At 46.8% G+C, this 26,653-nt stretch overlaps 2 protein-coding genes and 1 long non-coding RNA gene across 3 annotated transcripts in view; all 3 read left to right on the top strand.

Moving 5' to 3' along the window:
• Positions 1-1,721: 1,721 nt before the first annotated feature.
• LOC117042158 lies at positions 1,722-3,384 on the top strand. Its single transcript, XR_004426051.1, has 4 exons — positions 1,722-1,761; positions 1,946-2,021; positions 2,295-2,377; positions 3,340-3,384. It is a non-coding gene; the product is annotated as an uncharacterized LOC117042158 (long non-coding RNA).
• A 69-nt stretch (positions 3,385-3,453) lies between these two features.
• Positions 3,454-26,653, top strand: part of LOC117042396 (oocyte zinc finger protein XlCOF6-like) — a 449,944-nt gene continuing 426,744 nt past the window's right edge. Inside the window, 3 exon segments of the mRNA XM_033141942.1 lie at positions 3,454-3,466; positions 4,033-4,886; positions 4,962-5,394. Of these exon segments, the coding sequence (XP_032997833.1) occupies positions 3,454-3,466; positions 4,033-4,886; positions 4,962-5,394 (1,300 nt within the window).
• On the top strand, positions 11,004-24,402 carry LOC117042134 (zinc finger protein RFP-like). The gene is made up of 8 exons (XM_033141624.1): positions 11,004-11,176; positions 13,004-13,439; positions 16,024-16,119; positions 17,221-17,451; positions 18,444-18,466; positions 19,617-19,732; positions 21,884-21,916; positions 23,756-24,402. The coding sequence occupies exons 2-8, from the start codon at positions 13,023-13,025 to the stop codon at positions 24,271-24,273; spliced, it is 1,434 nt and encodes a 477-aa protein (XP_032997515.1). The 5' UTR covers positions 11,004-11,176; positions 13,004-13,022; the 3' UTR covers positions 24,274-24,402.

Below are 26,653 nucleotides of genomic sequence, written 5' to 3'. Positions count from 1 at the left end.
ATGTCTGTTTTTAGTTATGCAAAAACCTGAAGGGAGGGAAAAAATGCAAATTCCAACAAGACCCACCCACCCACTTTGTTGAGGTTTCATGTGTATTTTGATGCTTTATTCCCCCCCCCCAAAAAAAACCTTGAGGATTTATGTCATTGTTCTGTTTGTTATGATTATTACTATTATTGCTACTGCTACATGGATTAGCCATGGCAGGATACAACCATTAAGAAATATTCAATATTGAAAAGTGTCTGGAAGTTATAGCCACACTGAAAGGCAGGAGCAACCTGGAGAAAACGGGACACACCACACACACCCCACTGATTTGCAATACCAAACTTCTGGGTGGAGTGGGGAGGTTAAAGGGGGAAAGTAGTTGGTCTGATGTGAATGATTTTTATACTAAGGGGAGGCTGAAGTTCTATTTATTTTTGTCTATTTGTTAATTAGGGGGGTCTGAGTATTGATTTTTTATTATTTGAGTATGTTTTTTGCGGGGACGCAGGTGGTGCTGTGGTCTAAACCACAGAGCCTAGGGCTTGCCAATCAGAAGGTCGGTGGTTTGAATCCCCGCGACGGGGTGAGCTCCGGTTCCTCAGTCCCTCCTCCTGCCAACCTAGCAGTTCGAAAGCACAAAGTGCAAGTAGATAAATAGGTACAGCTCTGGCAGGAAGGTAAACAGCGTTTCCGTCTGCTGCTCTGGTTCGCCAGAAGCGGCTTAGTCATGCTGGCCACATGACCTGGAAGCTGTACGCCGGCTCCCTCGGCCAGTAAAGCAAGATGAGCGGCGCAACCCTAGAGTCGTCCGCAACTGGACCTAATGGTCCCTTTACCTTTACCTATGTTTTTTGCATTGATGTTATGTTATATGAAATATTTAAATATTATATGGTTTCCCCATTCCCCCCCCCCATGGTAATATGTATTGTGTGTGTATGTTTTTGTGTGTGTGTCTGCTGTATATACACATATTATGTATATATTGTGTATGTAACTTGGAGACCTTTGGGTGACAAGCAGCTAATAAGTCTAACAAATGAAATGAAGTGATTCATCTCATAGAAATCGCTTGAGTTGCCTGCACATTTTGCATTGTAGTGTTCCTTGTTTCTTTTCTTCTCTTTTCTCTTTCTTTCTTTCTTTCTTTTTAAAGAAAGCTCAGAGTTTCAACCCAGCTCTGGTTCCTAGCAGGACTTATCCACACTTGCTCAGGGAACATTTTTCCTCTCCTGACAGTGTATTAATTTTATAATGTAATTGCTTTGTAGAACTTCCTGGCACCCTTAATTGGGACAACGTGGCAGAAGGCAAAAGGATTCCTTCAGATCTCCTGGAGACTTCCTGAGAGCACAGATGGATGAGCAAGACTCGGCTGGCCCTCAAGCAGGAAGAGGCAATACCATCCAAACTGGGAGCATCAGAGGATTCTGTGAAAACTCAGTGCAGAAGATCCTGGGTGAGGAGGACACCCTCAGCTCAGATGCGCAGAGCCAGCAGTTCAGGCAGTTCTGCTACCAGGAGGCCGAAGGACCCCGAGAGGTTTGCAGCCAGCTCTACCACCTCTGTCGTCAGTGGCTGAAGCCAGAAAGGCATACGAAAGCTCAGATGCTGGACCTGGTGATCTTGGAGCAGTTCTTGGCTGTCCTTCCACCGGAGATGGAGAGCTGGGTGAGGGAATGTGGAGCGGAGACCTGTTCCCAGGCGGTGGCCCTGGCCGAAGGTTTCCTCCTGAGTCAGGCAGTGGAGAGAAAGCAGGCCGAGCAGCAGGTGAGAGAGACTTTCATCTTGATGGGCTCAGAACATGAGGGAAGGTACCCCATGAGTCTCTACTGATCGCCTGCCCTTTTTTGGAAAGCATCCAAGGAATGATAATCGGATATAACTTGCCTCTGCTGTTCCTTTTCTAATCATTCTTCCCTTTCTCTGTTTGTAATCCCCGTTGCTGATTCAGGGAGCGAATCTGTTTGTAGAATTGTGCATGGATTATTCTGAGGCAGAGACATTGGACACCAGACAGAGGCCACTGGGTAAGGGTGAATGATTTCTCTCTCTCTCACTTTGGTCACATTCTGTTGTTTTTGAAACTAATCCATGGGTTCCTTTAATCTTTTGGGGGAAGACACTTGGATCCACAGTCCCCAAGGAGAGGGGATGTATTTTTACACAACTAAAATATGAAATGGGTACAAATGTCAAAATGCCCTCAGCAGGTGAGACTGTTTCTAAGGCCCAAGAGATGCACCGCTTAACCTTCGAGAAGCATGCACTAAAGGCTTCCCACCTGTCCTTGTTTCCCACAGGTGACAGAATGATGCTGGCAAGACCTTCTCATCCATCTTTTCATCGTGGCAGAGGGGAAGCAGCGGCTGTGGAACCAGATCAGGTCGGGGAAAGGAGCATTGTGGGGGAAGAGGCAGAGGACTGGGGCAGCCAGGGTGCCCCTGGGCCCAAATAAATCTCTCTCCTCTGGGCTTCTGCTTCTGTCAAAGCTTCCCTTAACAATGGCTGAAAATGCCATTCATGATGGTCTATGTGCTGAGAATAATAAACAGCCGCCTCACCTTAACTAGCTTTCTAATTGTTGCTAGTATTATTTAATAATAATAATAATAATAATTTATTATTTGTACCCCGCCCATCTGGCTGGGTTTCCCCAGCCACTTCCAACAGAGATTAAAATACATGAAAATATCACACATTAAAAACTTCCCTGAACAGGGCTGCCTTCAGATGTCTTCTGAATGTAAGGTAGTTGTTTATCTCTTGACGTGAGATGGGAGGGCATTCCACAGGGCGGGCGCCACTACCGAGAAGGCCCTTTGCCTGGTTCCCTGTAGCTTTGCTTCTCGCAGTGAGAGAACCGCCAGAAGGCCCTCAGTGTTGGACCTCAGTGTCTGGGCAGAACGATGGGGGTGGAGATGCTCCTTCAGGTATACTGGGCCGAGGCTGTTTAGGGCTTTAAAGGTCAGCACCAACACTTTGAATTGTGCTCGTAAAATGTACTGGGAGCCAATGTAGGTCTTTCAGGACGTGTTATATGGTCTCAGCTTTAGGACTTTAGGACATTGGGAGGGTGCCCCCCACAGAACAGCACAAGGGGAGAGTAGAGAGGAGACCCTTCCACCTGGCAAACTGGAAAACTTGCAGAGACAATATGTTTGAGGAACACAATGTGGTGCTCCACCCATTTACACAAAGATTAATAAGCATCATTAAAATACACAATAAAATAATTCCATTAACACTAAAGCAACATAGCAATTATCAGGCAGAAAATGACAGAGAAATTTGTAGCAGGTAATCTGTATGCTGTCAAAGAGGAGGACATTTCCCTTTTTCTTTTAGGGTCCAGTGCGCTTTGAAGATGTAGCTGTTTATTTCACAGACGAGGAGTGGGCATTGCTGGATCCTGACCAGAGAGCTCTGCATAACAAAGTCATGGAGGAGAATTGTGGGATCATGGACTCTCTTGGTAAGGCTCCCTTGTTGGATCGTAATATCTGTTTTGAAATTCAATACGTATTTCTGTGTCATGAACTGACAATATTTTGACGTAGCTCTACAGTGCCACCCAAATCATTTGGGACTGTAACATCTCCACAGCTAACCTTGAACGGTTATTGTTTCGTCTGTGAATATTCTTCCTCTGGTTATGCCTTTTTAAACGGTCTGCTTTGAACCACCCCACCCAGGTCTTCAGAGTTGTTAGAGGTGCTGAAGAAACTTCTATCAAGTTTTTTGTTTTTGCTTCTGTCAGTTTTCAGTTGACCAAAGAAACTACTAACATTGAAGATGGAGCAGATTCCACGATTGGGCCAAACAAAACCCATCCCTGAAAAGAAATAGGTTTTTCAAATCTCAGGTTCCCATAAATATGTCAGCTAATGGCAGTCAACAAAGGCAGTGAACCTTGTAGTAGGATCTCACATCTAACTCCATTCAGTTCTTCCTCTTTCACAAGCATTAATTAGCAGCGTTCAATAATTTGGGGCTACATTATTTTCTTGAGGCTCTAATCCATTTCTCCATTTGTTGCAGGGAGGGATGAATTGGAAATTAAGAACAAGGTAGTTCACAGCAAAATCCACACAGTGGACGAGCCATCAAAATATTTGGAATGTGGAGAGAGCTTCAGTAAGAGCTCCCGTTTCGCTTCCTATCAAAGAAATCCCTTTGGGAAGAAACCCTATCAGTGCTTGGAATGTGGAAAGAGCTTTAACACAAGCAGGAACTTCCGTCGACATCAAAGTATTCACCGTGGGGAGAAACCGTTCCATTGCCAAGAATGTGGAAAGAGCTTCAGTCAGAAAGAAAGTCTCACTTCCCATCAGAGAATTCATACAGGGGAGAAACCGTATCATTGCTTGGAATGTGGAAAGAGCTTCAGTCGAAGTCACCGCCTCACTTCCCACCAAAGAACTCATAGTGGGGAGAAACCATATCTGTGCCTGGAATGTGGAAAGAGCTTCAGTCGGAGCGACCGTCTCGCTTCCCATCAAAGAATTCATACAGGGGAGAAACCATATCAGTGCTTGGAATGTGGAAAGAGCTTCAGTCAGAAGGAAAGTCTCACTTTCCATCAAAGGATTCATACAGGGGAGAAACCGTTTCAGTGCTTGGAATGTGGGAAGAGTTTTAATACAAGCACAAACTTCCGTCGACACCAGAGAATTCACAGTGGGGAAAAACCTTTTCAATGCCAAGAGTGTGGAAAGAGCTTTAATACAAGCACAAAATTCCATAGCCATCAAAGTATTCACCGTGGGGAGAAACCATTTCAGTGCCAAGAGTGTGGGAAGAGCTTCACCTGGAAGGAAAGTCTCACTTCCCATCAAAGAATTCATACAGGGGAGAAACCGTACCAGTGCTTGGAATGTGGAAAGAGCTTTAACGCGAGCACAAACTTCCGTCGACATCAGAGTAGTCATCGTGGGGAGAAGCCGTTTCAGTGCCAAGAGTGTGAAAAGAGCTTCAGTCAGAAGGAAAGTCTTGTCTCCCATCAAAGGATTCATACAGGGGAGAAGCCATATCATTGTTTGGAATGTGGGAAGAGCTTCAGTCAGAGCGCACCTCTCACTTCCCATCAGAGAATCCATACAGGGGAGAAACCGTATCAGTGCTTGGAATGTGGGAAGAGCTTCAGTCATAGGTCGAATCTCACGGCCCATCAAAGAATTCACAGCGGGGAGAAGCCATATCATTGTTTGGAATGTGGAAAGAGCTTCAGCCAGAGCTCCTACCTCACTTACCATCAAAGAACTCACAGTGGGGAAAAACCTTATCAGTGTTTGGAGTGTGGAAAGCGATTCACCTGGAAGAAAAGTCTCACTTCCCATCAAAGAACTCACAGCGGGGAGAAACCCTATCAGTGCTTGGAATGTGGAAAGAGTTTCAGCCAGAGCTCCAATCTAACTACCCATCAAAGAACTCACAGTGGCGAGAAACCATATCAGTGGCTGTGTACGAATTTAATTTTAGGAGACTTTAATTAGTATGCAGGTGAGGATTGCAACAGTGTTATTGTCATTTGGCCACCTGGCACAGAAGTTGACCTTGTCTCTCAAAACCATGGAGTGCACAGTCAGTACTCATGATTTCTTCATACCATCTACCTAGATCTGTGAGGTGCAAGCCATTGGCCAAGATGTGATTTGGCAACACTCGGCTCTCAATGCTGAGCTTTCCTTTGAAGAAGTTGACGTAGTTCCGCTTCTAGAGCCTCCAGATTGCAGATTTGTGGTGCTCCTGACCTGTCCTCCTCAACATGTCTAGGATGGTGGTGGTATCAACTGAAGCTCCTCCTGGTATCTGCTAAATGCACACAGGACATCTGCCAGAAACGCCACAGGTTTTCCTCTGTGAGAAGGTTAAGTAAAGGATTCCCCTGTCCTCCTTTGATCAAAGTACATAATGAGTGCATGCCGGGAGCAAAGAACTGTATCCATGAGGAAGAAAGAGTTCTCTGTTCATTGAACCTCAAAGGCAGTTGGGAGCAACAGGAAGCAAATTTGTTTGCTTCAGCCAACTTCATTTCTCTGCACATGTCAAGACACATGGAAAGGAGGCTTAAATTGAACCGAGAGTCTGAACAACACAGCTTACCCCAGTGGCAGCATCCGACTCATTTTTCCATGCCGTATGGATAGGGCACCAGATCTTGACTTGTAGGACATTTTTGTCAGTGTCTCACATATATTCCTTGAGACGGTGACACTGATCTACTTCCTGCCCAGTGTTAAACTGAGACTCGTAACGGATGAGGTGTTTTTGAAACCATGCTGAGTGGCAGTGTCTCCGGTCAAGGTTTTGTGACCCTCTTCATGAGGCCTTGCGCCCCACAGATCGTCAGCTCTAACACCCCAAAGAAGACTTACTCCTCTTCTCAAGATTTGGAAGCCACTTCGTCCAACGTATATCTTTTGCCTGTGTGTGTGTATCCTGCCTACCAATCTATATCACCTGTGGTCCCATCCCTTCAGCTATTATTGAATGTGGATGTATCTATTGTAACATGAACATATACTACCAAATAGTTGAAGGTTCGTTCTGTTTACATACACTGTTAACGGTATACTAGATTGTGAAGTCCTTCCCAGTGCTCGCAACGATATTCAGAAGAACATGAAGGCTCCAGAAACTCCTGGTGAACTCTGCTCTTGGGCCGAGCTGGAGTTCTTGTCATGATAGGATCACTTCTTAACTGAAATTCCTCTCAGACTATTGATGTCAGACTTTTGCTGCACTCTTACCTGCTTAACATACTTTTGTTCTGGCAAGCCTTTCCAGAGGCATGGATGTAGATGTGTTTTAATCTTATACTGGCAATTACAATATTTTTTAACTGTTTTACCTTTTTTATTTCAAATGTTTTACTTGTTTTTAACTTTTCAATTGAAAGTTTTAACATTTCTAGTAAACCGCATAGATGTTTTGTTACCATCAAGTGGCACATAGGTTTTATCTATATATATAAAATGCAAGTGTCTCTGCGTCCAGTCCGTGTGTCTCTGGGTTTACGCTACTGAGCATGTGCCCCAGGGACACAGGGATTGGAGCAGAGAGACATCGGGCCACGAGCAGCGTCGGCAGTTCAAGCGGGGCGGTTGAAACGGAACGCCGACGCTGCAGAGGACGAGGGGAAGCCGAAGAGGGAGGTCACACTGCTGCTCCCGTCGCTACAAGGAGAGCCTGTTGCTGCTGACCCCCTCCTGCCCCGTTGGCCTGCATGGCGCTGCTGCCTCTCCTCCACCCCCCGACCACCCGCTAAAGCAGGCTTTGGCAGGCGGGCGGGGGCAGGGCGGGCAAGCAGGGCTTCTCCGCTAATGCGGAGAAAGCCCTGCTTGCCTCTCCTCCACCCCCCCAACTCCCGCTAAAGCAGGCTTTGGCAGGGGGGTGGGGGTGGGGCACCAGCCCCCTCCACATATGTTCTAGCGCCCGTTTTTTTAACTGGCTTAAACCACTAGTTAAATAATAACAAACAAAGGTCCGTCCCCTCCCCAATTGTAAAGGTTTTAGGAACCTACTTTTGTTTTTTGTTTTTGTGGAACGTTTGGAATAGAGTCGTACCTTGGATCCCAAATACCTTGGTACTCGGACGCTTTGGCTTCCGAACACCACAAACCTGGAAGTGACTATTCTGGTATGCGAAACTTCTTTGGAACCTGAACATATTACGGGGCTTCTGCGGCTTCCGATTGGCTGCAGGAGCTTCCTGCAGCCAATCAAAAGCCGCGCTTCGGTTTCTGAAAGTTTTGGAAGTCCAGCGGTACTTCCAAGGTACAACTGTACTTTATATAAAAGTTGGTGAGTTGTTTTTCCTGGTATCATTTCATGGAAATGGCTTCCATCTTCCAGCTGCATTTTTGCTGATGGCTCTGTGCTCTGACCTGTTGTTGTTATTGTTGATAATATTTTTTTCTTTTTTTGTATCCGACTAATTAGTAACTGAAAATAAAAAAGATACCCCTCATTAATTTTTATTTTTTTGAAGGAATGACCACAGTTTGCTTTTGGAAAGTTCTCAAAAGTGTAAATTTGGAGCATTCACACACTAACGTGGCAGCTGGGGCTTCCAGGGGGAAAGTAACTCAAAAGATACAAATATTGAAAGGAAAACCATAGGGACACCTTTCTCCCCAAAAAATAAAATAAAAAATGTTTTGGACTGTGCCTGCAACATACGTTCATATTTCGTCAGCACGCGAAGGACTATAAACCTCTAGTGTTCTTAGTCGGTCTCATGTTTGGAAAGAAAAATCTCTTGATGCACCGCATCCCTGGAAGGCAAGAGGATACAGAATTTATATATCTAAATACTCTTACTCCTCATATAAATTGCCGCTGTGGACTCCTTTGGGAGGAAGAGCAGGATATAAATTTAATAAATATGGTATTGTACTGAGTGGCTGGGATGCGGGTCGCGCTGTGGATTAAACCACAGAGCCTAGGGCTTGCCGATCGGAAGGTTGGCGGGGTGAGCTCCCGTTGCTCGGTCCCTGCTCCTGCCAACCTAGAAGTTCAAAAGCATGCCAAAGTGCAAGTAGATAAATAGGTACCACTCCGGCGGGTAGGTAAACAGTGTTTCCATGTGCTGCTCTGGTTCACCAGAAGTAGCTTAGTCATGCTGGCCACATGACCCGGAAGCTGTATGCTGGCTCCCTCGGCCAGTAAAGCGAGATGAGCGCCGCAACCCCAGAGTCGTCCGCAACTGGACCCAATGGTCAGAGGTCCCTTTACCCTTTACTGAGTGTCAGCAAATTGTTACACAACTGAAAGACAAAACACCGTCATAGTTCCGCTTCACTTTGCAGTGAACAAAGATGTGAACCGCCCCGAGACCTGCAGGTATAGAACGACATATAAATTCAATAATTAAAATCCAATAATAAATACATGCAGGCAGGCAGGTCTTTGCTTTCCTTCTTTTCAGCCCAGCCGTATGCTAACATGGCTTCTCTCTGCTTTGCTCAGCCTCTCCAGGGAGCAACAACAGCGATCCTGAAGGAAAAACAAGCCTGCATCTGATTAAGTTTTAAAAGGGAATCGGGAGAAATTGTACACTCTCTGAAGCTTTACTTCAGAAGTGTCTAATCTTCAGCCCTGAACCACAGCTTACAATCGCCATCCCTGACCACTGGCCACGCTTGGTTGGGGCAGATGGAGATTTTGATCCCGCAACATCTGGAGGGCCAAAGCTTCCCCATCTTCTAATCTACTTGACTCGAAGCATGACTTGGTCACTGAAACCGGCATGCCCAAACATATGAGCTATGCTTGGCTGTTAAAGACATTCTCTTTTTGCTTCGCAAGTATACCACAGTGGGTTTCCATGTTAAAATCAAATAAAGTGCACCGTACCAGAATTGAGGTCAGTTCGGTTTCATTTAACCGAAAGTTTTCCCGCTTGCTGGCTGATGTGCTCACTCAGCCGTCCCCTATAACGGTGACAAGTTGTACTTTAAGGAGATGTTGCGTTCAGGATACATTCATGATTCCAGACATTCCATAACATTCTGCATTCCACCCCCCAAACATTTAAACGAGAACAAATCTGCACCATACATTATTGTGCGACTTTTAACAATTGTGCCTTCCCCCAGAAGAATTTTGGGAAGTGCAGTTTGTTAAAAGTGCTGAGTTGTTAGGAGATAAACACACACACACACCCTTAGAGCTACAATTACAGAGTGGCAGTTACAGGTGGGTAGCCGTGTTGGTCTGCCATAGTCAAAACAAAATAGAATAAAAAATTCTTTCCAGTAGCACCTTAGAGACCAACTAAGTTTGTTCTTGGTATGAGCTTTCGTGTGCCTGCACACTTCTTCAAACCATTCTCAGAGTGGTTTAACAGTCAAATTCCTCTTCTTATGGAACTTTAGGGGGTTGTAGCTCTATGAACAGGCTTCCTCCACCTCAGCCCTCCTGATGTTTTGGGAGTACAATTCCCATCATCCCTGACTAGCTGGGGATCATGGGAGTTGTAGACCAAAAACATCTGCAGAGCTGAGTTTGAGGAAGCCTGTCTATGAAGAAATACATGTTTTCTAGCAACTCCCAGCATCCTTAAACTACAGATCCCAGGATTCTTCGGGAAATATTTATATATATGCTGGAAGCTGCCCAAAGAGGCTGAGGCAAGTTCGGACTAGCTCCGGGCAAAATCTTTTATGCTGTTTCTCTAGACCACTTAAGAGTTTGCTTGCTTTTAAGCATCATGATGCGCTTTAGAAACGCTTTAAAATAAACAGCACAAAATAAAAGGGGTGAGATAATGAAAGCGAAGAGATTAATTAAAAAGTGAAAAGCTGCCCCAACTCTACCACTAAGCGAGAAGAGAAGGAAGAGGTGATGAAACCTACGTCTATAGCTGTCAACTTTTTCCTTTTTAAAAAAAGGGAAATTCCCTTATTCCGAATAGGATTGCTCGCAAGAAAAGGGGAAAGTTGACAGCTATATGCCTACGTCTATAAAATAGACGGCTTGCCTTCACTCCTGCTTTCGGCATGCGAGGAAACCACGGAACGAATGTAATTGGTCTGAGCCGCACCTTTCCCTGCAGCAGCCAATCCACGGAGAACGGATCCGCCCCCGAAGGAAATGAGGAGGGATCCAGAGCTTCTCGCGCATACACGCGCTCCCAACCCGTCTTCCCTCCCTCCCTCCCACGGCACCAAGCAGTTTTAAGGAGAACGATGCCCTTTTAAACCCCTCGTGTGGAAAAAGGCCCATTGCAAGGAAAGAAACGGCATCCAGGTGAGAGCAGACTCGAGACTTGCCTGCCAAGCCAGGTTTTTCATCTTTCACTTGCTTCCCGCCCCCGCCCCCCCCCCCCCCACGCAACTTTCGCAGCTCCACTTGCGTTGATTCGTGGGCACTTGGCGCGCCTTCTCATTCAGATACGCTCGGCTCATTCATTGATTGCCGCAAACCAACCCCGCCCCCCCCCCCGCGCGAGATAGTGCGCGCGCGCGCGCAGGGAAAGGCGCGGCTCCAGGCCGCCACTATTTATCGGCCGCCTGGAGCAACATTAGACTTTTTCTGCTTTCCCTTTCGCGCGACTGCTTCCTCCGCAACCACAGTTTCGCCATCTCTGGACGCTGGCCGTTCTCTGCTCTCTCTTCACCACCACCCAACCCCGTGTCGAAATAAGTACCGGAATTGGCAGCACGCAACGTTTGGGCAGGTAACTCCTCCTCTCCTATCTTGCCGGGTAAAAAGCTGGCGGCTGTTTTGAGCTGGCATCTTGGGCAAATTGCTGTGCTTTAAAACTAGCTCCAATTATTATTATTATTATTATTATTATTATTATTATTATTATTATCATCATCATGATGCTTGCACAACCTAGTCTTCCTCCTGACATTGGATTCTTATCTCATTATACGTGACAAAGCTATCTTTAGCCATCTCACCCCTTGCCTTTCCCTGGAAGACCAAATTGCAGTCTTTAACAGTCGTCTACAGGTTTTCCTGGCGTGCTCTGGTCCATGGGGTCATGAAGAGTCGGACACGACTGAACAACAACAGGTTTTCCACACCTATCAGCTGATCACCCATTCCCACCACCCTTCTGAGTAATACCCCTCCCCACTCCCTCACTATATTTAAGGATCTGGCCGTTTCAGTGTATCTGAAGAAGTGTGCATGCACACGAGAGCTCATACCAAGAACAAACTCAGTTGGTCTCTAAGGTGCTACTGGAAGGAATTTTTTTATTTTATTTTGTTTTGGATTAGGGGAGCACCTGGAGCTTGCAAGGAAAGAGCCGGAGAGCCTTTTTAGAAAAGGCGGAGCTGCCTTTGCAGCCTCGTTGCCCCCTCCCTCAACGTCAGAGGATCCAATTTCTTGTCTAGTATACTGGAATCCTGAATCTTCTAAGAAGCTGCCCAGTTTTACCAAGCCTTTGTGAATAAACTTGAACAATAGGCTGTGTTTAGTTCAGTTGCAGAGCTACAGTGGGTTTATTTTGTGTTCTGTTTTTACCTTCTGCCTGCTTCCCCCCAACCTTTTATTCCTAAATTGAGGAGGGAGTTACAACTTCCACAAACCCTGTCAATTGGCCATTCTACCTGGGATTGATGGGGCAGGTGGGCACTGTGTTGGCTATGCTTGACGTAAATGGTTGTTCGGGGGAAATACTTCATTTTCTTGAACTACCCTTTCCTTCCTCCTTCTCCTCCAACAATGCCTCATTTTCTCACCCGCTCACCCTCAGGCTGAGTGAGTGGCTGTTGAGAATATGTGAAGAGTGTTAGAGGACAGAAGAGGAGTTCATCTCCGCGTGGACTGTGATTTGCTGAAGCTGTCAATCAACTGATGGACTAGTTGTCTAGGTCCAAGTTTCTTTAGTTTTGGAGGTACTTGAAAGGTGAGCTTATATCATGTGAAATTTAAGTGCTCTGGTAAAGACGTGCTCTGTTGAGTACAGTGGTGCCTCGGGTTAAGAACTTACATCGTTCCTGAGGTCCGTTCTTAACCTGAAACTGTTCTTAACCTGAGGTACCACTTTAGCTAATGGGGCCTCCCGCTGCCGTCGCACGATTTCTGTTCTCATCCTGAAGCAAAGTTCTTAACCCGAGGTACTATTTCTGGCTTATATCTGTAACCTGAAGAGTCTGTAACCAGAAGTGTCTGTAACCCAAGAGTGGTACCTCAGGTTACATACGCTTCAGGTTACAGACTCCGCTAACCCTGAAATAACCCTTCAGGTTAAGAACTTTGCTTCAGGATAAGAACAGAAATCGTGCTCTGGCGGTGCAGTGGCAGTGGGAGGCCCCATAACTAAAGTGGTGCCTCAGGTTAAGAACAGTTTCAGGTTAAGAACGGACCTCCAGAACGAATTAAGTTCTTAACCAGAGGTACCACTGTATTCTGTTGGAGATGTTTGCTATAAAGTGAGGTTTTCAAGTCTCGGTTTATATATTTGAGCAGGGTTTTTTATACTATTAGTGAGATGCAAGAAAGGGCACAGCTACTATTTCCCTCTCTTTTCCTGCTTTCTTTCCTGCAGCTCCAGGAAGAGAACCACCATGGCTGCTGAGAACCTCAAGAAGAGGCTTCAGGAGGAAGTGACTTGCTGCATTTGCCTCGACTTCTTCACCGATCCTGTTACCTTAGAGTGTGAGCACAGCTTCTGCTCCGCCTGCATTGCCCAGTGTTGGGGGGAAACTTCTGCCAACGCCCTCTGCCCTCTGTGTAAAAGGGCCATCCGGGCAACAAAGTCCAAGCCGAACAAACAGCTGAGCAACTTTGCCGAGATAGCCAAGCAGCTGAAAGATCAGGAGAGGGAGGAGGCTGAAGGGAGGCGGTTCTGCGGGAGACACGGGGAGCCCCTCAAACTCTTCTGCAAGGACGACCAAGTCCCCATCTGTGTGGTGTGTGACTGGTCCAAGGAGCACAAAGGACACGACGTGGTTCCCAAGGAGGAGGCTGCCCAAGAGTACAGGGTAGGTGGGGCTCTGCTTCAGGGAGCTGTAAACAGGGCACACTTTGTGTTTGTGGACAGGGAGTAAAATTGGAACGCTCTTTGGTGAGTAGCAGTGGAGAGGTTTGCCATTGCTCTGGTTCCAAACAGTTCTGAGTATGCTCTTGGACACTAAATGGTGACTGACTGTCACAGACTGGTTCGATGCAGAGGAATTATAAGAGGCACCAGCTGGGGAGCCCCCAAGGGAAGAAGGATCAGAGCCTGGGAGGGGCGATGGGACAACCATGAGTGGTCACAGGGAGCAGACTGGGATGAGGAGGTGTCGGAAGCTGGAGAGGAAACAGGGCTTAGTGAGCAGGGAGAGTCTGTGGCAGAGAGAAGTCCAGAATCGGAGGCAGAAGCAGAAGCAGGAGAGGAGGGGGGCCAAAAGGCAGAGATGAGTCAGGCTGGTGAAGAGTCATGGGTGTCTCCCCCTCCTGTTGTGACAAGCTCCCCTCACCCCTTATCTCCCAGAACCAGAAGAGGGCTGAAATGAGTGTAGCAGTGGAAGGCTGCAGGCAGGCACAGTCTCTGATTGCTTGGGGAAAAAAACACTGTAGAGAAGGGGACTTAGATGGCTGTGGGGAGGTGGGCACTTTCAGTCTCGGCAACTGATCCGTGGGGCAAGACCTACCGGGGATGAGCTGCTGGGCTCGTTAGACCTGACACTCGGCCAAGTTTGGGAATAGCGTGGTTTTGCTAGTAAAGAGTTAACACCAACTTTGAATGGTGTGATCTGCTGCCAGCTTGCTCTTTGACACTGACTAAAAGCTTGTGAGTGGAAGAATGAGTGTGAGAGAATCATACGGAGTTTGTGGAATCCTGAATGTATCTTCAACTGCAGCATTTAGCTGCAATGCTACCTGTCACTATTTAGCTGCAATGCTACCTGTCAGTCAACACGTGGGGAAGCTTTTGGTGCAGCAGAACGAAGCAGACCTCAAGTCAAACTCGGCCCTCTAGATGTTTTGGGACTACAACTCTCATCATCCCTGACCACGGGTCCTGTTAGCTACGGATGATGGGATTTGTAGTCCCAAAACATCTGGAGGGCCAATTTTGAGGACGCCTGCCTCAAGTGGTCTGACCTCAAGTCCTGTGTACTTTAATTTTATCATTAAAATCCACTGTTGTGCTATACCCTTACAAAGCAGAGTACATACTCAGGATGTCTTAAGAATCAAGATTAACTCATCTGTTGGGCATGGCTGCTTAGGCAACCAGTTCGTGCATACAGTAAAATAGATTCAGGGCTGAGGAAATTGGGTCTCTCTCCAGGTGTTGCTGAACTACAACTCCCATCAATGCTTTGATGGTGTTTCCTGCTTGGCAGGGGGTTGGACTGGATGGCCCTTGTGGTCTCTTCCAACTCTATGATTCTATCAGCCCCAGCAAGTGCGGCCAGTGGTCAGGGAGGATGCAAGCTGTAACTGAGCAATGTTTGTAGGGCTGAAAATTAGCCACTCCTGAAGTAAAGCCCCAGAGGGAATTGGGAAGCAAGGAGGCAGAGTGAATGGAGCTTCCATTGAAACAATAGTCACTTTTTTCTTTTCTTTCCCCCCTCTATAATTTTTATTAAATTTTCTGTTTTACATTTTAGAATATTCATTTAAACAACCTTAAAATATCATTGATTTCCTTTCTCTTTCCATGGTTCATTTTACAAAACATAAATCCCTGCATATTTTATATAAACCAAACCATTCAGTATTCCATTATTACACCCTTCAAAAAAAGCCAGTGTGGTGTAGTGGTTAAGAGTGGTAGACTCGTAATCTGGGGAACCGGGTTCGCGTCTCTGCTCCTCCACATGCAGCTGCTGGGTGACCTTGGGCTAGTCACACTTCTCTGAAGTCTCTCAGCCCCACTCACCTCACAGAGTGTTTGCTGTGGGGGAGGAAGGGAAAGGAGAATGTGAGCCGCTTTGAGACTCCTTCGGGTAGTGATAAAGCGGGATATCAAATCCAAACTCTTCTTCTTCTTCTTCTTCTTCTTCTTATTATTATTATTATTATTTACACTGTTGAATTTATCTTAAAGCTGCCCACATTTTCAAATAAACACAATTTTCCTCCATATATGCAGTAAACATTTCCCAATCTTCTTTAAATATATGTTCTTCTTGTTCTCTTATTCTATATCAGGCATAGGCAAACTCGACCCTCCAGATGTTTTTGGGACTACAACTCCCACCATCCCTAGGTAACAGGACCAGTGGTCAGGGATGATGGGAATTGTAGTCTCAAAACATCTGGAGGGCTGAGTTTGCCTATGCCTCTTCTATATGTTGGGTCCGCAAGCTGCGCATAATCCATCAGCTTAAGTTGCCATTCTTCCTTAGCTCAATTTCCATTTTGGGGCTAACGAAACACGGGCCGCAGTAGTGGCATACATAAATAACCTTTTTTTTTGACACCTGGGAATTTCCACCTGAATTATCCCCAGCCCAAAGGGCTCTGTTTATTTTTGGGAAAGTACTTTTAAACATTTTGTTCAATTCGTTATGGAACAATAGTGACTTTTTTCAAACCTGCTCTAACGCGATTTCTGTCCCTCCTCTCCAGGATCACATCTGCAGCTTGCTGGAAGTGATGAGGAAGCAGAGAGAAGAGATACTGGTGCATATATTGAATACAGAAAAGGAAAGCCAAGACCTGCTTGTACGTGTCTCTATTTACCGGGAACTTGTGGGGCTATTATTTTGAGCACCGCGTGCCACCAGGTGTTGCCTAGTGTATCCTGAGCTCTCAGAAAGCCCCCTGGGGGTGCTCTGGCTTCCTAGAATGTGCAAGAAAGCTATTGTGCATAGCTGAATACATTGTTTTGTTTGCGCTCCATCAGAAGTTGTGTTTTCCTAAAGGTGGTTCACGCACCACAATGTGATCCATAAATTGATTGGGGGGGGTGTTGGGGGGCAGGAGCGAAGACAGACAATGCATGCCACCCTGATCTCTTGGAAGAAGAAACCAAATAAAATAAAAAATTCCTCCCAGTAGCACCTTAGGGACCAACTAAGTTTGTTCTTGGTATGAGCTTTCGTGTGCATGGTATCTGAAGAAGTGTGCATGCACACGAAAGCTCATACCAAGAACAAACTTAGTTGGTCTCTAAGGTGCTACTGGAAGGAATTTTTTATTTTATTTTGTTTTGACTATGGCAGACCAACACGTCTACTGAATCTTGGAAGAAAAGACGGGGTGGGAAATGTTGTAATTAAAGTAAATAGATGTTGTGATTTTGCTTTAAATTTTTATTATTACCTTCCTACCCCAGGTTTCCTCCAAGGAAACTCAAGGTGGCATATTTGCACCTTTCCCCCCTCCCCGTTTTATCCTCACAACAGCCTTATGAGGTATGTTGGGCTGAGAGACAGCCAAGGACAGTTCGTGAGAGCCAGTGTGGTGTAGTGGTTAAGAGCAGTGGACTTGTAATCTGGTGAACCGGGTTCGTGTCTCCGCTCCTCCACATGCAGCTGCTGGGTGACCTTGGGCTAGTCACACTTCTCTGAAGTCTCTCAGCCCCACTCACCCCACAGAGTGTTTGTTGTGGGGGAGGAAGGGAAAGGAGAACGTTAGCCGCTTTGAGACTCCTTCGGGTAGTGAAAAGCGGGATATCAAATCCAAACTCCTCTTCTTCTTCTTCTTCTTTATGGCTGGGTGGGGGTGGGGGTGGGATTTGAACCCTGGTCCCTCAGGTCCTAGTCGAGCTCTCTAACCACCACCCTGCACGGGCTCTCCTCTCTCTCTCTCCACTTGCTGCAGAAACGGATAGAATCCGAGCGGGAGAAAATGACGGCGGGGGTCAAGCAGCTGTACCACATTATCAAAAAGCAACTGGGCTTCGTTGTGGCACAGATGGAGTGGGCCAAGAAGGAGATTATGGCGAAGAGGGACGAGCAAATGGCCAAACTCTCCCAGGACCTCTCCTCTCTGGGCAGCAGCATCCAAGAGATGGAGCAGACATCTCGGCTGCCTGTGAGTGACTTCCTGCAGGTAAGATGGCTGGCTGCATTTCCCCCCAATACAGTAGTACCTCAGAAGTCGAACAGAATCTGTTCCGGAAGTCCGTTTGACCAGCCGCGGAGGAAGCTGAAAGGGGGGGAAAGGCGGCATGCCCCTGTTCGGGGCCCGCCCGGCGGGGCGGGGTAAAGCAGGGCCGACCAAAGTGTCACCCCCCCCCTCCCCTGGAACCCGGGGTGGGCCGCCCCCTTGCTCCGCCCCTGCATTCGACTTCCAGAGCGTGGCTTCTGATTGGCTGCAGGAAGGTCCTGTAGCCAATCGGAAGCCCTGCTGGATGTTCGGCTTCTGAAATAGCATTCGAAACCTGGAAAACTCACTTCCGGTTTCGATGGTTCGGGAGCCGGAACGTTCAACTTTCAAGGCGTTCGGGAGCCAAGGTACGACTGTATTGTTGTATACAGAATAAAGCTGGGGAAGAAGTAGTAGTGGGGGGGGATATGGGGGAGAAGATTGTCCCCCCCTTTTAACCTTTTCCAAGTCAACAATATCCTTTTTTTCGAGTTGAGGCGACCAGAACTTTATACAGGACTACAAATGCAGTCGCACCACAGATTTGTATAAGGGCAAGCATTAGGCCAGGGGTAGGCAACCTAAGGCCCGTGGGCCGGATGCCGCCCAATCGCCTTCTCAATCCGGCCCATGGACTGTCAGTGTGTTTTTACATGAGTAGAATGGGTCCTTTTATTTAAAATGCATCTCTGGGTTATTTGTGGGGCATAAGAATTCGTTCATTCCCCCCCCCCAAAAAATAGTCCAGCCCACCACATGGTCTGAAGGACAGTGGACTGGTCATGGCTGAAAAAGGTTGCTGACCCCTGCATTAGGATATTGGCAGTTTTTGTTTTCTTTCCCAACGATCCTTAGCTAGAAATTAAAAAAAAAACCCTGATGCATCCTTACCCCAGGGTGCATTCAGGTTCTGTGGCATGGGACTCAGCTCCCTCTTCTCCCTCTCCCCACTCTAGGAAGTTGCAGGCACCTTGCAAAGGTAAGTGGGTCCCACTCGTTCTGTTTCACATTCGGTTAACCTTGGGAGGCTTTGCACAACACAGGAAGCTGCTGCTGCTGCTCCAGCAGCAGCATTTAACACAGTTGTATTTGTACCTGGCTCAGCTCTTCCAAAGGACCACCCAGCTTTGCACAGGGAAGAAGGTGGTGGTGAAGGAATCTCCTCTTCCTTTTAATTTCACCTGGCCAAGGTCAATCGGCTTGTCCTTAAAGGGGTGGCACTTCCTGTGAGAGGTGGAGGATCTGTTGGACCAGGCATAGGCAAACTCGGCCCTCCAGATGTTTTGGGACTACAACTCCCATCATCCCGAGCTAACAGGAGCAGTGGTCAGGGTTGATGGGCATTGTAGTCCCAAAGCATCTGGAGGGCCGAGTTTGCCTGTGCCTGTGTTGGACTATTCTTGGGATGGTGTGGGATGAACTTTAGATACTAGTCTTGAAGCCCAGCTGCATATTAGGGGCCTCTTCCTCTCCACTAGGGGACCCAGGTGGCGCTGTGGGTTAAACCACAGAGCCTAGGGCTTGCTGATCAGAAGGTCGGCGGTTCGAATCCCTGCCACGAGGTGAGCTCCCGTTGCTCGGTCCCAGCTCCTGCCCACCTAGCAGTTCGAAAGCATGTAAAAGTGCAAGTAGATAAATAGGGACCGCTCCGGCGGGAAGGTAAACGGCGTTTCCGTGCGCTGCTCTGGTTTCGCCAGAAGCGGCTTTGTCATGCTGGCCACATGACCCGGAAGCTGTCTGCGGACAAACGCCGGCTCCCTTGGCCTATAGAGCGAGATGAGCGCCGCAACCCCAGAGTCGGACACGACTGGACCTGATGGTCAGGGGTCCCTTTACCTTTACCTCTCCACTAAGCAGCCCGCAAGGCAGGAAGGGTGGAGTGTGACCTACAGTACAAAAATGACCCAAATTGTGCCGGTTTTCTGTCCCTGTGGGACGGGCTTCTTGGTGTTCTCCTTCCTTCCTTCCTTCCTTCCTTCCTTCCTTCCTTCCTTCCTTCCTTCCTTCTTTCCTTGCTTGCTTTTTCTGTGCATTTTTTTTCTTTTTTCCTGCCACTGTGATTATTAATCTGTCCAGATAAAGGGATACACCATCATCATTATATACTCTCTCTTCTTCTCTATCTCCAGGAGCAAGGAGGTCAAGTTTAAAAACGTAGCCACTTTCCCTCCCAAACTAAAATGGAAAACTTGGGAATTTTGGGACATCACTGCCATTTTGCAGAAGTTCACAGAGAAATTCAAAGGTATCGGAAGGGTTTTGGGTGGGGAATCAGCTGCCAAGCAAGGTGGGGGGAGGGTGGAATTGGCGTGGGAACGAGGCTTTGTAGGAGATTCTCTCAGATGCAGGGGAGCTCAGGCACCAGTGAGGAGGCCATATTTTATTTCTACCAGGAGCCCAGCTTCCTGCATCTGTAGGAAGTAGCTGCTTCATAGGGCCATTGCTGCCTAGCAGCAGAGGAGCACAGAGAATGCGTAAGGAAGTTTGGATTCTTCTCTCCTATCAGCCCCTTGGTGAGAGAAAGAAGGCCCTGCATTGTCAGCTAGGAACCTGGAAATGGCAGAACTCTAAAGCCATAACACACACATGCACCTTAACCAGACTCGAATTGAAGGTGACTGGATTTCATGGGCAAACCAGGATCCATCCTATAGGCTTTTGGTGTTGGAAGGCACCCAAAAGCAACGTTCAGTTGAATACTTACTTATTCATTTAATTTCCTTTATGAATCGCTTCTCTCATAAAGCTTTCCCAGAGTGAAAAACATAAAGAGACTGGCTGATCCACGCCTCCCCTTGTTCTGCTTTTGCTCTGGAGTCTCCTTCTTTGGAGGTCTTTAAGCAGAGGCTTGACAGCCATCTGTCAGGAATGCTTTGATGGCATTTCCTGCTTGGCAGGGGGTTGGACTGGATGGCCCTTGTGGTCTCTTCCAACTCTATGATTCTATGATTCGTCACCCTCCTGGGGGAAAAACCTGCTCTTTAGTGCTCAATCGGAGCTAGCAGGAATTTGAGTTTTCCCCAGACTGCCATTTGTTCTGATGTATCACTGGGGAGCAGGTTTTCCATTGGAAAGGAGCGGGGCAAGGGGGAAACTCCTTGGACCCATGCTTTCTAGGACTTGCGCTTTTTAGGAAAACCCAGCCAGATGAGTGGGGTGTAAATAATAAAATCATTATCGTCGTCATCATCATCTTGGAGGCCATATAACCCACACAATGCTGTGTTCAACAAAGCAGGACACGGCTACAGCAGCATCCCATATTCAAACATATTTGAATACCTCCAGTGAAGGCGACCCCACTGAAATGGCAAGGTGACCACTTCTTCCAAGCCAACCCTGTATATAGCCTAGTAGCGGAGGAAAACCAGCCCTAAATTATCAGTGGGATTTCTCTTTATCTCCTTCCTTGGCAAGGATTTAAGTGCTGTATATTCTGGCGTATAAGGCTACTTTTTAATCCAGGAAAATCTTCTCAAAAGTCGGGGGTCGTCTTATACGCAGGGTGGAGAATCTGCGGTCAAGTATATCTCAAACTCTGTATTTTAACTGGAAAAGTTGGGGGTCGTCTTATACGCCGGGTCGTCTTATACGCCGGAAAATACAGTAGGAAGTTTGTGTGTTTCGGAAGGGGCAGGCCTTGAGCTGTAGGTATGATGGAGGGTAGGAGACCCAGACTCTGTAAAACTTGCCACTTTCCAAGGCCATCTCTTCCTCCTCCACCAAGCAGTTTCTCCTGATGTCCAGCCAAAATCTGCTTTCTTGTAATTCCATCTTACTGATTTTGGTGCTTTCCCCTGTAGAATTCCAGGTTTACTAGTTAGCAGCGAGTACCGTGGTGTGAGTAGCTAATAAAAAAAAATACAGAAATAGCGTTACATGTAGCCCTCCCTGGGAAACAAAACACAAGAGGCTTCTGTATTTCAAAGAGTCTGGATGCGTCCTTAAAGTCTGGCAGCTCAGTCCATGGAGCGTGAGGCTCTAATCTCAGGGTCATGGGTTCAAGCCCCACCTCAGGCAAGAAGATTCCTGCATTGCAGGGAGTTGGACCAAACCATCATTTCCCAACCTTGGGTCTCCAGCTGTTTTTGGACTACAATTCCCATCATTCCTGACTACTGGTCCTGTTAGCTAGGGATGATGGGAGTTGCAGTCCAAAAACCTCCAACCTGATGATTCTATAATTATGGAAGTGTTGGAAGTGCTAGTCCAGCCCCCTTCTGGTACACAAAACCTACTGTTACCACATTCCCGATAGGTGGCCCTGCAACCTTTGCTTAAAAGCCCTCTTAACAAAAGGGGGGGTGTCTGTTGGTTACAGGTTTTTACACATGGGGGGTGGTTTTCTGTGCATTTGAAGCACTCCTGAATCTCACTCCCCCGTTTTCTTCTACAGGCAATCTGATATCTGGATATTCACTGCGTAAAGGTAAATTTCAGGCAGCAAAAGTGGCGTTGAGGTACCTCTCGGTAGCTGGCCACCTGGTTCTTTGTTCACTCACTTTAAATCCATAATAATTTGTAGTGTCTGTGGTATTTTGTATGTTCTTTATGGAAAATTTAATAAATTCTTATTAAAATAAATAAATAGATAAATCCAGGGTGGGAAACTGGATCGAGATGTAGCCAACCCCCTGTGAGCCACTTTGATGAGTGGGTAGTGTCAATAAATGCTGTGTTTATATCCCACCTTTCCTCCAAGGAGGTCAAGGTGGTGTTCTCCCCATTTTTATCCTTGCAACATTGTGAGGTAGGTTAGACTTAAAGACAGTAGTAGTAGTAGTAGTAGTTTTATTATTTGGATTTAGATTCCAAATAATAAAACAGGGACTTATGCTCACAGGTGGTGAGGGTGTAAATATGTATATATATATATTTTTTTTGGCAAAGGGTATTTAAGGAGATAACGGAAATCACTGAGTTAAAGCTGACTGAAAGTCCAGAGGTAGCATTATTCTCAATTTACGATGGAGTGGAAGGTTCGCAGCTATGAAGGACTTGCTCACAAATTTATTGACAGCTGCACAAATCATTATGCAGAAGCCAACAGAGAAAGACGGTAACGAAAGCCCAATATAAAATACACAAATCTGTGAAAGGCACTACAATATGAACTACGAGAATATTATGAAAATATTTAATCTAGAAATTATTTATATCAACAAATAGACTGAAATCACATAAAACATGTATGCAAGTATCTTCTCGAAGGCATGATCTATGGCTTATTATCCAAATGATCAGCTCTGTGTGGTGTAGTGGTTATGAGCGGTAGACTCGTAATCTGGTGAACCGGGTTCGCGTCTCCGCTCCTCCACATGCAGCTGCTGGGTGACCTTGGGCTAGTCACACTTCTCTGAAGTCTCCCAGCCCCACTCACCTCACAGAGTGTTTGTTGTGGGGGAGGAAAGGAAAGGAGAATGTTAGCCGCTTTGAGACTCCTTTGGGTAGTGATAAAGCGGGATATCAAATCCAAACTCTTTTTCTTCTTCTTCTCTGAAGGTGCAGAGTTCGATGTGCAATATTTATATACTGTAAAGTGATAGTGCAAATTTGTTATAAAAAGTGTTATAAAGAGGTGTGGGATGTAGCTAATAATGATAAATTAACATTTGCTGTTAAGGTAAGGCGAGGAATATGCAGGAGAAATTATTTCGAGGAGATATGGAGGGTGTTTGTAGAATTTGTACTGTTAAAACGGAAAGGGGTCAAACCATCGCAAGAGGTGTTGTAATTTTGGGAGGTTGGATAGTTACAATGGAATGATCTCAGTGGTGGGGTGCACATTTTTATTCTTATTTAGGATTATTAGTGTGTGTGTGTGTTTGTCTGTGTATAAAAATATTTTTACTCTTGGTGGCTTCCAACAGATATAAAAACATAATAAAGCATCAAACATTAAGAACCGTGCTCCCTATACAGGGCTGCCTTCAGATGTCTTCTAAAAGCTGAAATAGTTATTTATCTCCTTGACATCTGATGGGAGGGCATTCCACAGGGCAGGTGCCACTACTGAGAAGGCCCTCTGCCTGGTTCCCTGTAACTTCACTTCCTGTTTTATGGCTGAGTGGAGATCTGAAACCTGGCATCTGCAGACGCAGTCCAGCGCACTGACCATTACACCACAGCAGATAGATGTCTGTTCCTTCCTGGTCAGTCCCTTGGGACCTCTCTTCTAAATGCATGTTGCGAACGTGGCCTAGGGTAGCGCCACACGCTCGCCAGGCTGCCCTGCTTGGTATCTGATCTCCTCCTTTCTCTTCCGCAGCGAAAGTGTCTCTGAACCCAGCCACGGCTCACCCTCGGCTCGTCGTATCCGAGGACCTGAGAAGTTTGGCGATGGCAGAAAGGACGCAGGCCCTTCCTCTCGGCGCCGGCCGGTTTGAGTGCTGGCCGTGCGCTCAGTGCCGGGAGTCCTTCAGCTCTGGCCGAAGCTACTGGGAAGTTGAAGTGAGGAATGAGGGCGCCTGGGCTCTGGGCATCTCGAAACCACTTGTGGCGGTCAGGAAAGACTCCCACCCTTCCCCGGAAGCCGGCGTCTGGGCTATTGGGAGGTGGGAGGGTCAGTACAGGGCCGTTGTCCCTCCGCATTACCCTTTCCTGTATCCGAGCAGGGAGCCCCAACGGATACGAGTAGCCCTAAATCTGGATGCTCAACAGGTGGCGTTTTTTGACGCTGAGGCGGCAAGTCTGCTCCATACTTTCTCCTTAGCTGAATCCTCGTCCGACACCTTCTGCCCCTTCTTTTGGATATGGAAAAAGTCCCACCTCCAACTCTGCCCATGAGAAAGGGGCGCAGCCTCTGTTGTTAATCTATTTTCTGCTCCTTCCCTCCAGCTTCTCCCATTGGAAACTAACAACAAACCTCCAAACCAAAAGGCTGGAGATTCTTTCGGTCTCTAAGCTTCTCTTTACCATTTCCACAAAACAGAAGCTGCCTCTCTTTGAAATTAGTGTAAATGCTTTTTAATGTTTGATTTTATCTTGCAGAATAAGCAGCCTTGGGGTTTCTTTTTTTTTAGAACCATGAAAGTGTGTGTGTGTGTGTGTAATGTATATGTATGTATATATGTGTGTGTACATGTACATGTATTAACACACAAATAAAACGAATAAAGGATTGTTACTCCCAAGTTGGCCTGAGCTTTATTTGTTGTGGAGAAGTCCAGGATCTGAAACATCTGCTGCTGCTTTTCTGTGGCTAAACGTTTTTGAGTGTAAGAGCTGTTTGACAGTGGAGCGGTCTCCCTTGGGATACAAGGGAGAAACGTGCTAAGAGGAAGGCACGCTTGGCAAATCCACACCGTCATCAACTCCCGCCCGGGAACCAATGTCCCCACTGTGGAAGGATGTGTGGATCCAGAATTGGCCTGCACAGTCACTGTTAAAACCGTGTTTATGGAAGACAAGCTTACTCGGCTACGAGTGATCGCCAAAGAAGAGGAGGAGTTTGGATTTGATATCCCGCTTTTCACTACCTGAAGAAGTCTCCAAGCGGCTAACATTCTCCTTTCCCTTCCTCCCTCACAACAAACACTCTGTGAGGTGAGTGGGGCTGAGAGACTTCACAGAAGTGTGACCCAGCACCTGCATGTGGAGGAGCGGAGATGCGAACCCGGTTCCCCAGATTACAAGTCTACCGCTCTTAACCACTACACCACACTGGCAGTGCACAACCATCATGGCTGGTAGCTTTATAGACAGCTTTATCCAATAACCCCTATTCAAAACATCTGAGTGGATAGCCATCGCAGGCAATCCCTGTTTTGTACAGGGGTTACGTTCCGGATCCTACCACGTGTGTCAGTGGAAGAAACGTAAGCCCGTTCTGCCCCTTTCCGTTGCATCTTTACAATGTTTTGGGGCTGCTTTCAGGTTCAGCGCCATGTGTGATTGTGCATCATTCGGACTTGCCTAAATTCGTTGTTGCCTGTGCTACATCTTCTGGTAGTGGATGTTCATAGTTTAACTGCTGTATGAATAAGTACTCTCTTTTGCCTGACCTTAGTCCTCTAATGTTCGGCTTCATTTGATGCCCGTGAGTTCCAATATTATTGTTTTAAATTTGTAAATCGCCCTTCGTCCGAAGATCTCAAGGCAGCTCAAAAGCGTGTTCAACACGCCTGATTTTGCACACACCTTCCATTTCCCCATAGCTCCTCCTGCCTTTCTTTCTAACCTAAAAAGGCCCAGATGTTGCCATTTCCTTCCTAGGGGAGTTGTCCCAGCTCCGTGATCATTTTGGTTGCCCAAAACTATCCCTGTACCTTGAGCACAGAGAGCACCCTACATCAGGTGCTGTCGCGTGTACACATATATACAGACAAACTCACAAACACGTGCACACAGCTCCCCCTCCTTGGGGATCACAGTAGATCAACTGAGCGGGGAGGGGATATAATGTACATCCCATCTCCCCTTCCCCCCCAATAAATAAATTGCTGGGATCTGGTGGGTGGGTGGCAGAAAATACTCCCGGGAGCCACTCCTGGTTTAAATGAACCTAAGAAAAGGTTCCTGGCAAATAGAAGGGGAAGAAATGGAGGCAGTGAGAGATTTTACTTTCTTGGGCTCCATGATCACTGCAGATGGTGACAGCAGTCACGAAATTTAAAGACGCCTGCTTCTTGGGAGGAAAGCAATGACAAACCTAGACAGCATCTTAAAAAGCAAAGACATCACCTTGCTGACAAAGGTCCGTATAGTTAAAGCTATGGTTTTCCCAGTAGTAATGTACGGAAGTGAGAGCTGGACCATAAAGAAGGCTGATCGCCGAAGAATTGATGCTTTTGAATTATGGTGCTGGAGGAGACCATGGACTGCAAAAAGATCAAACTTTTCCATCCTTAAAGAAATCAGCCGTGAGTGCTCACTGGAAGGACAGATCCTGAAGTTGAGGCTCCAGTACTTTGGCCACCTCATGAGAAGAGAAGACTCCCCGGAAAAGACCCTAATGTTGGGAAAGATGGAGGGCACAAGGAGAAGGGGACGACAGAGGACGAGATGGTTGGACAGTGTTCTCGAAGCTAGTAACATGAGTTTGGCCAAACTGCGAGAGGCAGTGGAGGATAGGGGTGCCTGGTGTGCTCTAGTCCATGGGGTCACGAAGAGTCGGACACGACTGAACAACAACAACATCAACAAAGAAAAGATAAAGGCTGTTTCT

Source organism: Lacerta agilis, chromosome 2 (genome assembly GCF_009819535.1).
Source record: "Lacerta agilis isolate rLacAgi1 chromosome 2, rLacAgi1.pri, whole genome shotgun sequence".
Classification (NCBI taxonomy): Eukaryota; Metazoa; Chordata; class Lepidosauria; order Squamata; family Lacertidae; genus Lacerta; species Lacerta agilis.
Note: the sequence above shows the minus strand (reverse complement) of the source record. Positions and strands in the feature narration are given on the sequence as shown.